The sequence below is a fragment of the Entamoeba invadens genome (genome assembly GCF_000330505.1).
Source record: "Entamoeba invadens IP1 unplaced genomic scaffold scaff_1105074724865, whole genome shotgun sequence".
In the NCBI taxonomy this organism is placed as follows: Eukaryota; Evosea; order Mastigamoebida; family Endamoebidae; genus Entamoeba; species Entamoeba invadens.
The window spans coordinates 40,923-57,432 of NW_004443576.1; the positions used below are offsets into that span (position 1 = coordinate 40,923).

Here is a 16,510-nt window from a genome sequence, read left to right on the forward strand (position 1 = left end):
TTTTCCTTCTTCTTGTTCTAACAGATATTTTTGTATTATTATTTCATTTTGTAAAATACTGGTTATTATTAAAACAAAATATTACCTTTTAAAAAAAATTATCTGACAAAATCTAGTTTTAATCCACTTTGTTTTCAATGTTATAAAATTGTTAAATCACAAATTGTTTTGTAATATAGTATTTTTAACTTAAAATACACAAAAAGTTATAATATTATTTATAATTAAACTTGAATAATATACCATTTACAATAAATTAATTCCATTTTATATCCACTATTTATATAGTATTCCTCTCCATTATTTCCAGTTTTTTAACTATTTCTTCTATTTTGAGACGATCACTTTTTTCTTGTGACCAACATTTTTCTATAAGCTCAAATTGCTCTTCAGTTATATTTTCCAATTTTTGAACCCGATTTCCATTTATAACAAATTCGGCTATTTTCCATATATAAACAAAATCATCGTCGGGATATGCCTCACACCACCCAAACGTTTCATACATAGTAATAGCAAATGAATAAATATCAGCTGGTTTTTTGTAGTATTCCTGATTTAAGACTTCAGGCGCCATATACACGGGTGTGCCAATTCCCTTGGTAAAAGTCATGTTAGTCATCAACATATTGACATTTCTTGATGACCCAAAATCAGTCAATTTCGCATTAAAAATAATATTTTTTTCAAGTGAAAATATCAAAATGTTATCCGGTTTTATGTCTCTGTGTAATATCCCATTCGAGTGTAAATAAAATAATCCCTTTGCGCTGTCTAATAATATTTTTATTTTCAACTGTTTGCACATTTTTTCTATTTTGGAATGGGTTTGAATTTTACACCGTCTTTTGTTCCCAAAAATTAAATTTTCGAGTGAGCCAAATTTAGCAAATTCGGTGACCATACACACTTTGTTTGGAATGAAAACGGCGCCATAGAAGTGGACAATGTAATCACAGCGAAATTTGTCTAACATCGAAACTTCATCTTCAAAATCTTTAAAACTTTTGGTATTCATTTCTATATTTCGTAACTTTTTAATTGCAACATCATTCCCTTCAAATTGGCCTTTGTAAACAACTCCAAAAGAGCCTTCACCTATTTTATTTTGAATTTCAATTTTTCTCAAATCAAGACGATTTGATTTTTCACAAGAAATTTCTATTTGAAGAATTTCACTTTTCTGCTTTTTACTTTTTGAGTCGATGGCAGTTACAATAAAATTTATTGTTTCATCAAAAGAGCATTTTGGCTTTAAATAAATTTCAAACTCACAGGCTTTTCCTCTTTTTAAAATCACAATTTGTGGTTTAACACAAGCCAAATAAAGGTCTCTGTGTTCTGGAATTACAATTTGTGTAATAACTTTATGTTTACTATTATTTCCAATACAAATCAAATCGCGACTTTCTTCGTTAACTGGCATTTTGTTTAGATTATCAAAATCAAATTTGACTACTTTTTTGTTTGTAACAAGTGAATTAGCAATTTTATAAGACATTTTGTTGTTAGAGTTTTTCATTTTATAAATACAAATTCCTTTGGTTTCCTCTTTTCTTTTCCTTTTTCTTAAAATGTGTAGTATGTAGAAATAACTTGCAATACTTAATGTAATTGCTAAAATTAGAACATTTATGACAATTAATATAACAAAACCAATATTCATTGAAAACACACAAGAACTGCCGTCTAAATTTGGCTTTCGATTTATTGAACATTTTGAACACACGGAGTTTTTTGATTCAATACAAAAAGTGATTTGTGAAAAGTGAACACATCTATTTTCTATTAATAGATAATTATTGGTACAGTTTTTACATTGGTTTGATGATTCACAAATTAGACAATTATCAGAACATTTAGTACACCGTGAATTATTTAAAAAGTAACTTTCTTCGCATTTTGTACAACCGTTTTCACTTTTTGTTTTACAATTTGTTAAATTATCATATGATTTACACATAAACATTTCGTTAGTAATTTTAAAGTAATTAGATGCACAAGATAAACAAAAGGTGTTTGAAATACAAGTGGAACAAGATGAGTCACAGGCTAAACAATCTTTACCAGTTTTATAGAAACGTTCTTTACAGACAGAACACCCGTTACCATTTGGCATAACTATTTTACATGTAGAGTTCAATTTTGTTGAAGTTTCACATTGACTGTTTGAATCCAAATAAAAACCATTGTCACACGTCAAACATTTATTTATAGTTTGACATGTTTTACACTTTTTGTCACATTGAAAACATTTGTTTTCACTTTCTGTAAATACCATGAAATGCCCATCTTTACACCTTAAACACCCTTTTGTATCAAATTCATAACAATTGTCTTCGTTATCATTTTTTCTTGTTTTACAATTCATTTTATCAAAAATGATGTTATTTAAATGTTTTGAATTTTGGTTTATTTTTTGACTCTTTTTGTGTGTGGATAAAGAGATGAAATTTGTTCTAAATAATAAATTGTGTGATATTGTTTTCATGTTTTGTGGAATTTGTTGACAAACTCCTCTTTTCGAATAAAACCCAATTTTACACTCAAAACACCAACTTCCATTAAATCTATCGCAAACCAAATTTTCACTGTTTTCTATACAAAAAATTCGATTTTCTTCTTCACTTTCTTCTGTTCTTGTGTATCCAGAATGACACAGTGTACAACCAAAACGACTTGTGTTATCACAATGTACATTATTTTTATATTGACATGTATTTTCGTTTGTCAAAAGAAAGTCATTTTCACATCGCAAACATTTTGTTCCTACACAATATTTACAATTATTAACTTTGCATTTTTCACATTTTCCATTCACAATTTCTTCACTTTCATTTTTACATAAAATACACTCTCCTTTATTATATCTTACACAATTTTCGTCTATTTGGCACTTATTTTCTCTAAGATCAATTACCGAGTTCATTTTACATTGAATAGCTTTAATTGTGTTATCACTAAAAAAGCACAATTCCATTTCTCCACAGTTTTCACATTGATTATTTTGATTTAAAAATTGACCATTCATACAATTATAAATAACGTTATTCATCAACAAAACGTTATTATTTAAAACACATCCTCTATCCACAAGACCATTTTTTGTATTTTCGAAATTGTTGATGCAATTTAAACACTCTGTCCCATTCTGTCTAAATTTGGAATACTTGCAATTACCAACAGACTCAAAACAGTTTGTATTAATAGCTATATTATTGTCACAATCACATGTAGTTTGTGTTTTATTTCCAAAACAAGTTGAAAATGGTTTACACTCTCCATTTGACATATAGTAATTTTCTTTGCATTTCAAACAATTTACACCAAAAACACTTGAAGCGCAAAAATCACAATTACTAATGACTGTGGCACATTCAGAACACTGTTTTTTACTCACAAAATACCCTTTTTCACAATCAAGACAAGTACCATCTGGACTGCAAAAACTATTTTTACACGATAAATCACAATTCATACAAATTCCGTTTGATAAATATTGGTTGTCTTTACATTGAGTTTCATTGTCGTTTGCTGGAGGTAATTCGGACTCTGAAGATTGATATTTCGTTTTTGAAAGTGCATATTGCAGAAAGAAGAGAAACTCTATTAGTATAATCATTATGCCTTTTACAGTTACTAAAAATAATACAAATAATATGAACTGTGATTTTCGACACTCCCAATTTGTCAACCTTTTTTAACTGTTCAAATATTATAATTAAATTTTCTATTTTTGTTTGGTTCTTGTTTTTAAAAAAAATATTTGAATAGAAAATTATTATTAAATAATATTAATAATATTAATTATTATTAAAAAAACTAAAATAAGCCTAAAACACAATGATTCTGTAAAAAAAACTTTATATAAATAAAATAAAATCAAAAATATTTAGCCACTTTGATATGCATATTTCGGGTGGTTTTATTTTTAAATTTAATTCAAAATTAGGAATACTATTTTAAGGTTTGTTAATAATTTTAATAAATTATAGTTTTTAAAAAAAGTTATGTTGTTTATTTTTATATAAAATGGTATTTTTGGGGGTTTCGAAAGAGTCTAATTTCAGCGTGTTTGGTTATAATAAAGTATAGAATAATAATAATTTATTTATAATTTTAAAGTCATTTGTTTTTGAAACGAAATATAAAGATTTTGAATTTATTTTTTTTATTCACATCAATTTTTTAATTAAATAAATTAATTAATTATAATATATATAAAAGTGTTATAATATAATTATAATAAAATTTAAATACTATAAAATTTTGTGTAAGATTTTTTCAATTGAATTTTAACATTTAATGGATATGTTAAATTCATTTAAAAACAATATTTATTTTATCGATATGATATATTTAATTGTATATCGATATTATTTTTATTAATAATAATAATAATTTAATTAAATATAAAGATGTGATTGCTAATAGAAAACAAATTATCGTTAAAGAATATCATTTGAAAAAGCTTTTTTAATTCTTTTTTGTTTAAGTTTGACAAACTTAAAACATACCCTTTTAAAATAATTTTTAACAACAGAACATTATTGTTTTTTATTAATATTCAATTTAAATCGTTTTTAAATTTATATAATGATTTGTTTGGTACTTTCAAAAAACACATAGAAAACACCAAAAACAAATAAAGAGCTAATCAAACCACAATTTCAAAAATATCTTTCACTTTTTATTTGGTTTTTATAAAAAATGGGATGGTATTAAAAAGAACAAACTTATTTATTATTTCATGATATCTTTGTTAATACTTGCATTGTCTTTACTTATTGTAAGAAGTAATCCCATTGATGTGATTTATTTCTCTCAAGATGGTAATGCCAATTTGGGACTTCTCAAACTTAAAGCAGATAACTACTTATTTGTTTTAACTTCATTAGTCAACAAATTAAGGAAGTTTGATCTGATCAGAGATGATGAGTATTCTAATTCTGTTTTAAAGGTCAGAGAACAACAAGAAGCTCTCATGAGATTCTTTGACAAATTTGAAGAAGAGAAAAAAGCATCGAGAGATGATATCGATGAGCTTTCCAAATTGATGATCAAAATATTTTTGAATGACAATCCATCAAATCCACAAGGATTTTACCTTAGAAATATGAACATGATGATGAGAAAGGTTCAAAATTCTGATATTGAAGACAGGTATAAAAACACGTTTTACACCTTATTATTTGTACCAAAGTTTTATTACCTTTGCATGTATAAAACATTAATAGAAATCTCAAAAGATAAAAAATTTTCTTTTAATCAGCATCTTAGACGAGCAATTGAATTGTTAAAAGAATACATTCAAAGAATAAAAAGCGCCCATGAGAATGCAGTTGCCGATAAAGACATTCTTGAACAGAGACAAAACCAGTTCCACAGATCTGTTGATATTGACAATTTCAGAAGAAATCCTCAAATTGCTTCTTTCTCTTCTTCTGGTAGTGGCAGTTACAAAACTTCTGTTCCAAGTTTCACCCCACCTCCACCCCCACGAACTCCACCAGTGCCAGCTCCAAGACAAAGAATTCCACAACAACAACTTCCTGAATCGCCACGTCTGTCTCAAACAAGAACAGCTCTTCATACTCCACCCACACAAAGAAGACCATTCCCAATATATGAAACACCAAAAAATAGAAGACCAGGAAGACAGTTCAAAATGCCAGTGTTTGATGATGTTGTACTCGAAACCAATTCTTATCCAAAGAAAAGATTTTCATAGAAAAAAGGAAAATTAAACCATTTTTGATTTTAAATTTTTTTATTTGTTTTGTTTCCTGAAAAATTCAAATGGAAAAAACAAAGAAACCACCAAAATTTAAATTTGTAGTGAAGTTATTAACTTTAAATTGATAAAACTAGGCAGTTCATTATGTTGATGATTGTTGTGTTATTTTTGTATCGTGTCAATAGTTCACCAACCGAAATTACTTTAACCGAAAGATCATTAGAAGAATTAAATACAATTCAATCAAAAGGAAATTGTTGGATGTTATTATTGAATACAGTTGCAAATAGATTAAGGAGGTTTTCTGAAATTTACGATTTGGATTTTGTTAGACTTTTGGAAAATGTCAAAGGAGAAGTGCAACGACTATTACTTCTTGTGGATGAGATGTTGATCAAAAGAAAAATAACAAAAGCACAATTTGAAGAACTCTCCACTTTCATTGATATATCTTTAAATGATAAAGATGAGAATAATCTATTTTGGAAATTACTTTTAAATATGAAAAGGATGTTGAAAAACGTAGAAGAATCCAAATTAAAAGACACATACAAGTCTTCTCTTAAACTTCAGATGTTAATACCAAAAACATTCTTTATCAAATTTGCGAGTTTTTTCAAAGATATGAAGACACAATTTACATCACTATTGAATTTGAGACAGAGAAATATAAAAAAGAAGTTGGAAAGGTTTGTGAATCGACTTGAAATTGAGTTGTCTGAAATAGAGAGTGAGTTTGGTATCAATGAAGGATTTCAAGATCTTTTAAAAGAGTGTTCATTCGATAAAGCTAACCAGAAACCATTAAGAAGATCCAAGTCATTAACGTCTCGAGAGAGTTTGAAACAAAAAGATATTGAAGAAAAAGAAAAGAGTGAAAAAAGGGGGAGATTATATTCAAAAAGTTTTTAATTATTTTTTTTTCAAACAATTTGTTTTATTTGTGGTGGTCAACAAGTCCAACTAATTATTAAGATTGAAAAACAAGAAAAACATATAATTTTAATTTGTGTGTGTGTTAAGTTAAGGATAAACTTCCTTGTGTATTGAAAACCAACTTTTCATATTAAAAGCAACTGTAAAAGGTCATTGTCATGATTGTGACTGTCTTTCTAATCATCTCCTTCTCATGTGGTTATATGTATCTGGATGATGATTTTGAGTTTGAAGAATCACCTCAAGAGTTTTCTACTGATTCAATTCCACTAGAAGATAACATTCGGTTGTTGATTATGGTGATTGAAGATCAAGGAGAAGAATTTAGGGAGACACTTCATGTATTATGGAACAAATTGAGAAGAAACTTTGAAATAACAAACAAAAGATTTTTAGATGCTGTCGTAGGGATGAAAAGAGAAATGGAATCTATATTGTCAATTGTTGAACTCATGAGAAAGAAAAACTCAGTTGAAAAGAATGATCTGTTAATATTATGTGATCTAATATCAAACGCATATCAAAGTCGTAAAGAAGAAAGTCACCATTGGCACTTTTTACACAAAACAAAGCATATGATTGAACAAGTCATGTCTTCACATCAAATAATACACAAAGATAGATTTATATTACAATTTGTTCTGCCAACAACTTTATTTGAAAAAATTAAGAGTTTGCTACTTTTATTAGAACATGTAATGATTTTCAAACAAGAACAAAAATTAAAAGATGCTTTGAAAAATATCGAATTCTTTATCAGATTTGTTGAATCAAATGAAGAAGACATTGAAAGGAAGTTTGGTATTTCAGAAGACAAAGAACGATTTGACATGTCGAAAATTACTTTAGAAATGTACAGAAAAAGAAGAGATCCAAGATTGAGTATAAGAAGAACAGCACAAGAAAAGAAATTCTTGGCAAATAGACCACTTCCCGAAACACCAAGAGAAATTGCAGTAAAACGTGCAAAAGGTAAAAATTTACTTACTTATACTCGTAGAGATGATAATGAAGATCCCATTTACGATGAAATAGAAAGTAGAAACATCTTTAGTAGAATGTTTCAAAGTTTTAGAAGACGAAGATAAATAAACATTGGGATTTTTATTGTTGTTAAGATTGTTGTTTTTTTAAATGATTAGTAAAAATAATTTAACCACAGTTAAAGATATTACAGTATAAAATACAATTTGTTAAACAGCACAACAAAAAATAAAATATAAACGTGTATCATATAACTGGACAATGTTGGCGTATTGTTGAATATGTAAAACTTAAAAATTTGATGACAAAAAGCTTAAAACTATTTGGTTTAAAAAATTAAAATTTAATTACTTTTCATTTATTTATAAATTTGTTTTTGAGGTAAAAAGCCATGTTTTGTTTACAAATAACCTTATTAAAATTAATTGTTTTATTATTAATAACAAATGAAATGATAATAATATAATAATTCAGAAATAGAGGAATACAAGACATTTTTTACGTTGATAATTATTAATTCGATTGAGGTACAAAAAGAAAATAAACTCTATTATCTTTATGTTATTATTAATTCTTGGAATAACCACTTTATGTATGTCAGCTTCTTTGTCTTTGTACGACGATTTTGAAGATTTTGACGATCAACCAGAATATCAAAGAAATCTACAATATGATGTCGAAGATGATGTGCTACTGCAGATGCACGTTTTAAGAGAACAAGGAAATCTATTTATTGGCAATTTAAAAATTGCAAAAACAAGATTACACACTTACTTCCCTGGTCTTACATTGTTTATTTCTTATTTGGAAGGGCTTATTGACGAATTTGAAAGAGTTTTGGGTTCTCTTGAACGAATGATTACAACCAGAAGGATTCGATATGCTGATATAGAAAGTGTATCCCAAGCATTAACCACTGCTTTTACAAAAGACCCACACCCCAGTCGACATTGGCATTATTTTTTTGATCACAAATCAGTTTTGAATGATATTAAACAATCAAGACGAGTTGAAGCCGGTATCAAACACACTTTGATGCAGCAAGTTTTGTTGCCCAAATCTCTATTTGAAATATTGGAAAAGCTTGCAGAAATGTTGCTGAGAAGAACAACATTTGGAGGAGTCACAATGCTTCAAAATGCTTATCAACTTGTTTCCAAATTTGCAACAGAAGTTACTTCAGCCAATTTGAAAAATGGAGTAGAATTTGGTGTTGTTGAGAATCCTGGAGATTTTGCTCCAGTGAGTCAATATTCGTTGAGTATGTATGGGTCGGAAAGAGGATTAACAAGAACCGGAGCCGTAAGAAGAAGACGCAGTCAAAGTCCACAACCACCTACACGTACTGGGGCTATCAGACGTGGAAGAAGAAGTACCAGTGCTCCACCAAGACAATAAATATGGTAATTCAATTATTACATTTATTCAAATTTAAAGGAATTATAAATTGAACAAAACAAAGTCATTAAAATTAGATAAAGAAAATAATAAAACAAATTGATTTTTTTTAAATAATATACTACAAATTACTAAAGTTCGTTTTAATTAAATATTAATTTATTAAAAAGTATTAAAATTGATAATAAATGAAATGTAATTGTATATAATTATCAAGAAAAATGATCAACATGTTAATTAGATAACATCGTTTTGATAAATTGTTATTAAAAGATTGAATAATGTTTCAACAAAAACAAAAAAAATAAAATTTAAAAATAAAACAAAAGTCAAATTATTTGTCAAAATATTAAACACATTATTTTTTTATGGTGTTTAAAACACTTGAAATATTAAAAAGAATAAAATGAAAAAATTGAGAAGTTATTATTTTGAAAATATAAATTTGCCAAAAAAACAATTACATAAACTTATATGGAAAATCAACCAAAAATAAAAAGGTGATAAATCTGATTTTTTACAAATGATGTTTTTGTGTGTTCTGATATTCGCAACTACCTATGCTCAACCAGGTACTATTGATGTCAAACAATGTCCTGATATACATTACACTCCTTCGATTCTAATAAATAAATTGGAATATGATCAATACCCATATTTAGATGACACAACTTACATGTTTAAGATAAATGTCACCATTCCAACCGAAAAAGCAACAATGACTTGGTTTTTGGAGTATTATTGGGGAACACTTTATATAGCCTCTTATGGATATGAAGATGTTGATTTATGCGGTAAAGTTCCTATGGGATGCCCATTGACTATTGGTGAGTATGGATTTTCAGCAGAAGCTAAAGTAAAAGATGTTGCACTTGCCGGATGGTATCTCCTTAATATTCATTTTTCTACTTTAATCGAGGAATTTGGATGCTATCAAGGATGGATTTATCTATATTGATTTATTTTTATTTGATTTGTTATCAGTGTTTCATTTGAGTATCTCAAATTTTGTAAACTTCAACTTTTAAAAATAAAAAATATATTTGTCTATGGGAAATAACTTGACTCAACCTTTTTAAATATTAAATAATTGTTTTGTTATATTTTTTTGGGTTATAGTACCTACAAAATTGGTCAAAAAATTAAAGACTTCAAAATCTTTTTTTGTCAAATATTTATATATATAAATATATCAAATATATGGTCTAAAAAAGTTGGTACAAGTGACATATAAGTACCCATATTAAAAGTTTAATTGTTTTTTAACAATAGTTTTTGAAGTTATATTTCTATTACTTTTTTAAACATTCTGATATATTTTATAACATTTCAATTAAAAAATCAATTGTTATTACCGACAAAAATAAAATATAAAAGTATTAAAACGCTTTTAACATTTTTGAAATGTTGTTAATTATTTTTATGTTAAAACAAAGATGTGAGTTAAATTTTTAGAATTTAAGTTATTGTTAAACTTTATAATATCATTTGATGTTATTTATTTGTGTTTTACTTGCATTATCCAGAGCTGCTCCCGGCATTATTGAAGTGACTCCTTGCTCCGAGGAACCCATCAATAATGATATCGAAATCACTCAGCTATCATTTGATCAGTTCCCATATAGAGAGGATACAAACTACATGTTCAATATTACTGCCAAAAAGTCAATTGATAATCTGTTTTTAACTTGGGATGTCGAATACTACTGGGGTACTCTCTATATTTCTTCGTATAGTTACAAAGAAGTTTCTTTATGTCCGTTATTGGAAGGAGGATGTCCAATGAGACTTGGACCAAACTATTTTTCAGCTCATGGAAGCATTGAAGAATCTGTTACACTCCCTGGGTGGTACTTTTTGAAAGTCAGAATGACCAATTTTGAAGAATATAGAAGTTGTTATAATGGGTGGATTTATCTTTACTAAATCAATTTTATTATTATTAACACTTTTCGAATGTATAATTGTTTTTTATATTAAACATGTAATTGTTATTGTGTTTATTGATATTTAATGTTAAAATTAATATGTTAGTTATTATTATTAAAAAAAATTACAAGAAATCTACAAAACATATTACGATTCTATGATACTAATTTGTGTTTTATTTGCATTATCCAGAGCTGATCCGGGATTTATAAAATTATCTCCTTGTCCCAAAGAACATATAAGTAATGATATTCTTATCACTCAGATTTATAGTGATAAGTACCCGTACAGAGAAGAAACTCTTTATAAGTTTAATGTTACAGCAAATGTCTCTCATGATCATTTGTACTTGACTTGGAATGTTGAATATTACTGGGGTACACTTTATATTGCTACATATGGTTACAAAGATGTTTCGTTGTGTCCCGAAATTGAAGGAGGATGTCCTATGAAACTTGGACCTAACTATTTTACGGCCTACGGCAGAATCAAAGAAATATTTACACTCCCAGGGTGGTACCTTTTGATAATTAGAATGACCAATTTCAAAGAGTATAAAAGTTGTTATAATGGGTGGATTTATCTTTACTAAATCAGAAATTTTATTGTTATTATTGATGTTTTGAAAGTAAAACCCAATTTAATAATATTTTAAATAAACAATAAACATTATATTTTTTTAGTTCATTATATTTATATATCAAATGTCATAACAACAACATAATTGAGAATTCTTTGGATTTTAAGTTAATCTTAATTACTTCTGATATATATTTTTTTATCAAAAATATTGTTGAAACATTAAATAAAAAGATAATATATTTTTTTAACTTATTTGAATTCTCCAAATTTCTTAAAATTGTTTATTTTTAAAGTAATTTTCTTTTTTCAGCAAGACCAATTTAAACTTTTTAAAACATTTTTATATGAAATAATTAATTATGAACATATGATACACTATTTTTTACAAATTATTACAACTTTTGGTAAAATTAACCAATTTTTAAAATATAAACATATATTACAACTCAAATTATATTCAAATGTTCTTTATTGCTTTACTTCTTGCTTTTTGCTCTGCTGACCCTGGAATAATTGATATGAAATTCTGTCCAGATAAACCAGTCAACTTGGATATAGATATCATGAAAGTTGAATACCAAAAACCAGCTGAAAGAATTCGAACAAATTATACAATTTATATGGAAGTAATAAAACCACATACAGATCTTGTTCTCAAGTGGCACGTTGAATACTATTGGGGTTCACTTTACATCTCTTCTTACCAATACGACGATCGAGATGTATGTATTGCAATCGAGGGAGGTTGTCCTACAAAACTTGGACCAAATCAAATGAAGGAGATTGGTTATATTAAAGAAAGTGTCACTCTCCCAGGTTGGTACTCTCTCGTGCTTGAAATGACTGACAACAACCTTTATAACAGTTGCTTCCATGGATGGGTCTATCTCTTTTAATTTTTATTTATAATATTTTGTTATTAAATTATTTTATTATATTTAATAATTATTTTTTAATTCATTGTTTTTTATTGTTCGTTAATTTCTTCCATAACATTTAAATCAATTATCAAACGATTAATACATTGAAATGTTATTAATAACGATTGTTGTAATATCAAAATTCAATTGTTATGTCAAAAGTTGAAAACAGAAAATTGTAATAAAACAAAACAATGGAATCCCTTATATTTTCAAAGTTGTTTTAAAATATTTCATGAAAAAAGTATAACATTTAAATTTTTGATGATAATAACTTTTTAACTTCAAAAAACAAATGAAATTGGTTCAAATTAACTTTTTGAATATTTGATGATTTAATATGTATTAACAAAGTTGTTCTCTGTTTATTAATTTGGATTATTAATCTAAAATTGAATAACTTTTCAAAAGACAGAAATCATTTAACATACAACCTCACACCTCTTCATATAAACTACTTTCCACAACTTGGAATCAAATTCAAATGTTCTTCATTGCTTTACTTCTTGCTTACTGCTATGCTGACCCAGGAATTATTGATATGACCTACTGTGAAGATAAGACCGTCAACTTGGATTTTAATGTGACTGTGGTGGAATTTGAAAAGCCAGCTGAAAGAGAACGAACAGTTTATACAATTAAATTTGATATTTTACAACCACATGAAGATGTTGTTCTCAAGTGGCATGTTGAATACTATTGGGGTTCACTATTCATTGCTTCTTACCAATACGATGATGAAATGGTCTGTAGTACAATAGTAGGAGGTTGTTCCACAAAAGGACCAAAACAGATGAAAGCCATTGGTATTATTAAGGAAAGTGTCACTCTCCCAGGTTGGTACTTGCTTGTGCTTGAAATGACAGACCACAAACTTTATCACAGTTGTTTCCATGGATGGGTCTATCTCTATTAAAATTAACCAATTCGTTTTTATTCAAATTTTGGCAAAAAATACAATAAAAATATATATCAAAAAATATTATTAACATAATTTTTAAAACGAAAAATTGTCACATGTATATCATTTCGTTTGTTGTTTATGATCAGCTTAAAACCATCAAAAATTATTTGAAACAAAAATGATATTACTTAATTTTTTGTTTGTATTTTATAATATCTAAATTGTTGATTGATAAAAATGAATAACTTTTCAAAAGATCGAAAAACATTTAACAAAAAAGTTCAAACCTATACATATAGGCCATTTTCACAACTGAAAATCAAATTCAAATGTTCTTCATTGCTTTACTTCTTGCTTACTGCTATGCTGACCCTGGAATTATTGATATGACCTACTGTGAAGACAAGATAGTCAACTTAGATTTTAATGTGACTGTGGTAGAATTTGAAAAACCAGCTGAAAGAGAACGAACAGTTTATACAATTAAATTTGATATTTTACAACCACATGAAGATGTTATTCTTAAATGGCACGTTGAATACTATTGGGGTTCACTTTATATCGCTTCTCACCAATACGATGATGAAATGGTTTGTTCTTCAATAAAAGGTCAATGTTCAGAAAAAGGACCAAAACAGATGAAAGCCATTGGTATTATTAAGGAAAGTGTCACTCTTCCTGGTTGGTACTTGCTTGTGCTAGAAATGACAGACCACAAACTTTTTCACAGTTGCTTCCATGGATGGGTCTATCTCTATTAAAATTAACCAATTCGTTTTTATTCAATTTTTGGCAAAAATACACAACAAAAATAGTCAATTATAACAAATTAATCAACTACTCGTGTAATACAATAATATGTTATTTGTATTTTGTTACGTTTGTTGTTTATGATCAGCTAACAACCATCAAAAGTTGTTTGAAAAAAATAAAATACTCAATTAATTGATATTTATTATTTGTTGTTTATTATTTATTACATTATTAATTCATTAAAATTATGGATTGATAAAAATGAATAACTTTTCAAAAGACCGAAAAACATTTAACAAACTGACCTCTATTTTTTTAGATAAACCATTTTCACAACTTAAAATCAAATTCAAATGTTCTTTATTGCTTTACTTCTTGCTTACTGCTATGCTGACCCTGGAATTATTAATATGACTTTTTGTGAAGATAAGACCGTCAACTTGGATTTTAATGTGACTGTGGTGGAATTTGAAAAGCCAGCTGAAAGAGAATTTACAAATTACACAATTGTCTTTGAAATATTACAACCACATGACCATGTCGTTCTCAAGTGGCATGTTGAATACTATTGGGGTTCACTGTTCATTGCTTCTTACCAATACGAAGATGCATATGTCTGTGATACAATAGTAGGAGGTTGTACAACAAAAGGACTAAAACGGTTAAGAGTTACTGGCAAAGTTGAGGAAGCTGTCACTCTCCCAGGTTGGTACTTACTCGTTCTTGAAATGACAAATTTTGAACTTTATCACAGTTGTTTCCATGGATGGGTCTATCTCTACTAAAAATAACCAATTCGTTTTTACTCAAATTTTGTTGAAATTTTATAAAATAATTTATTTAACATTGATAATTACAATTTAACAAACATCTTAATTAGTAATAATAAAATTAACTATTTATAGTAATATATATTTATTCCCGTTTTTTATTTTTTGTTTTACAAAAGGTTATTATAAAAAACTAAAAATATTAACATTATATTATTTGCCATTTAAAATTTATTACATAGCATACTCACCTTTTTAATTTTTTAATTGTAAATATTTTTGAATTAAATATATAACATCATCTTTCGTTGTTTTAGTTGTTTTTCAAAACAAAAAATGAAGTTTTTATCCCATGGATAAATAATAATAAAAAACAATAACAAAAAACAAAGAGTTATTATGATAATAATTATTAAGTGGCAAACAATATCTTTTTATTATATTCAAATTACACCATATCTTATAAATTGTAATACACCCCTTCCAAAAAATATAAAACTAAAAAATAAACAATGGATGCTAAAGAATCCACAACCCTTTGTCAGTATTGCCACAACATAGAGAACAACAGATGTCAATGTTGTGGTGACTTTTTATGTGACACTTGTGGCAGAGACTCTTCTGGGAAAATTCGTTCATACACACAGTATTGCAACTGTTGTGGAGATTCAATGCCGTGTTGTACGAGAGTGGGACACTTCAATGATGATTAAAGCACTTATTAAGTGTTTAATAATTCATTGTGTGTTTAGGTGTTAATTGCATAACAATTTTTATTTAATGAATGCCGTTTTTGTATTCAACATTTTAAAACAAAATAATGTAAATGTATTTTGTTGAATTATAAATAAAGTTTATTATTGCTTGTATTTATATTGTTTCCTACTAATAAATACATTTAAGTTTGTGTTTCGTATTTTATAGTTAACAATTTTAAAACTTAAATAGAACCCAAATGTGTATTTAATTGAAAAGTTATAATACAAAGTTTAATTTTTTATTTTTATATTTACTTTTTAATTAAAAACATTTTAATTTTTGAGAATAGTTCATACAAAAATGGTTTCTGTTTGTAAAAATATATTAAAAGATATATTTTTTTAAAACTTCAAATAAAAATTTTAATATTATTTTATTAATTCAAATAATTAATTTATTCAGTTTTTAGAACAAAAATTCACTCGTAATTTGGTGGTTTTTATTATTAAAATATGAATGTTTATATTAATAATAAATTTTCAAATATATAATATATTTAATAATTGTTTTTATTATTAATTTTGATTATTATGAATGATAATTATATTATAATTAATTATAAATTGTTATCTAATTAAACGTTAATTTTAAAATCTGTGATACTTCTATCAATAAGTTCAATATATTTGTTTAAACAATTATACGATACAACAATTAAAAACACAAACTTTTATTTTCTCAATAAAAATTTATTTACTATTTTTTTAAAACTAAACCGAATTTTTGTTTTATTATTGTTATTAAAATTTTATTGATAATTTCAAATAAAAAATTACTTCTGGAGTATATTAACTAATTTTAATTAATTATATTATAATTATAGTACTTGAACTTATTC

The 16,510-nt window shown here is 26.6% G+C and overlaps 10 protein-coding genes across 10 annotated transcripts; 9 read left to right on the plus strand and 1 right to left on the minus strand.

Annotated features, from left to right (window-relative positions):
- On the minus strand, window positions 1-622 carry EIN_333890 (protein serine/threonine kinase, putative; the record flags this gene model as incomplete). The annotated part of the gene is made up of 2 exons (XM_004259145.1): window positions 1-17; window positions 461-622. Coding segments are annotated over 2 exons (179 nt in total), but the record flags the coding sequence as incomplete, so codon positions are not given.
- Window positions 623-4,750: 4,128 nt separating this feature from the next.
- Window positions 4,751-5,731, plus strand: EIN_333900 (hypothetical protein; the record flags this gene model as incomplete). Its single annotated transcript, XM_004259146.1, has 1 exon — window positions 4,751-5,731. The coding sequence occupies one exon, from the start codon at window positions 4,751-4,753 to the stop codon at window positions 5,729-5,731; it is 981 nt and encodes a 326-aa protein (XP_004259194.1).
- A 1,640-nt stretch (window positions 5,732-7,371) lies between these two features.
- On the plus strand, window positions 7,372-7,761 carry EIN_333910 (hypothetical protein; the record flags this gene model as incomplete). The annotated part of the gene is made up of 1 exon (XM_004259147.1): window positions 7,372-7,761. One exon carries the CDS (start codon window positions 7,372-7,374, stop codon window positions 7,759-7,761), a length of 390 nt encoding a protein of 129 aa, XP_004259195.1.
- Window positions 7,762-8,251: 490 nt separating this feature from the next.
- EIN_333920 (hypothetical protein) lies at window positions 8,252-9,055 on the plus strand (the record flags this gene model as incomplete). The annotated part of the gene is made up of 1 exon (XM_004259148.1): window positions 8,252-9,055. The coding sequence occupies one exon, from the start codon at window positions 8,252-8,254 to the stop codon at window positions 9,053-9,055; it is 804 nt and encodes a 267-aa protein (XP_004259196.1).
- Window positions 9,056-9,578: 523 nt separating this feature from the next.
- On the plus strand, window positions 9,579-10,013 carry EIN_333930 (hypothetical protein; the record flags this gene model as incomplete). Its single annotated transcript, XM_004259149.1, has 1 exon — window positions 9,579-10,013. The coding sequence occupies one exon, from the start codon at window positions 9,579-9,581 to the stop codon at window positions 10,011-10,013; it is 435 nt and encodes a 144-aa protein (XP_004259197.1).
- A 533-nt stretch (window positions 10,014-10,546) lies between these two features.
- Window positions 10,547-10,981, plus strand: EIN_333940 (hypothetical protein; the record flags this gene model as incomplete). The annotated part of the gene is made up of 1 exon (XM_004259150.1): window positions 10,547-10,981. The coding sequence occupies one exon, from the start codon at window positions 10,547-10,549 to the stop codon at window positions 10,979-10,981; it is 435 nt and encodes a 144-aa protein (XP_004259198.1).
- A 1,046-nt stretch (window positions 10,982-12,027) lies between these two features.
- Window positions 12,028-12,462, plus strand: EIN_333950 (hypothetical protein; the record flags this gene model as incomplete). The annotated part of the gene is made up of 1 exon (XM_004259151.1): window positions 12,028-12,462. The coding sequence occupies one exon, from the start codon at window positions 12,028-12,030 to the stop codon at window positions 12,460-12,462; it is 435 nt and encodes a 144-aa protein (XP_004259199.1).
- A 508-nt stretch (window positions 12,463-12,970) lies between these two features.
- Window positions 12,971-13,402, plus strand: EIN_333960 (hypothetical protein; the record flags this gene model as incomplete). The annotated part of the gene is made up of 1 exon (XM_004259152.1): window positions 12,971-13,402. One exon carries the CDS (start codon window positions 12,971-12,973, stop codon window positions 13,400-13,402), a length of 432 nt encoding a protein of 143 aa, XP_004259200.1.
- Window positions 13,403-13,719: 317 nt separating this feature from the next.
- On the plus strand, window positions 13,720-14,151 carry EIN_333970 (hypothetical protein; the record flags this gene model as incomplete). Its single annotated transcript, XM_004259153.1, has 1 exon — window positions 13,720-14,151. The coding sequence occupies one exon, from the start codon at window positions 13,720-13,722 to the stop codon at window positions 14,149-14,151; it is 432 nt and encodes a 143-aa protein (XP_004259201.1).
- Window positions 14,152-14,496: 345 nt separating this feature from the next.
- EIN_333980 (hypothetical protein) lies at window positions 14,497-14,928 on the plus strand (the record flags this gene model as incomplete). The annotated part of the gene is made up of 1 exon (XM_004259154.1): window positions 14,497-14,928. One exon carries the CDS (start codon window positions 14,497-14,499, stop codon window positions 14,926-14,928), a length of 432 nt encoding a protein of 143 aa, XP_004259202.1.
- Between the last annotated feature and the right edge of the window lie 1,582 nt (window positions 14,929-16,510).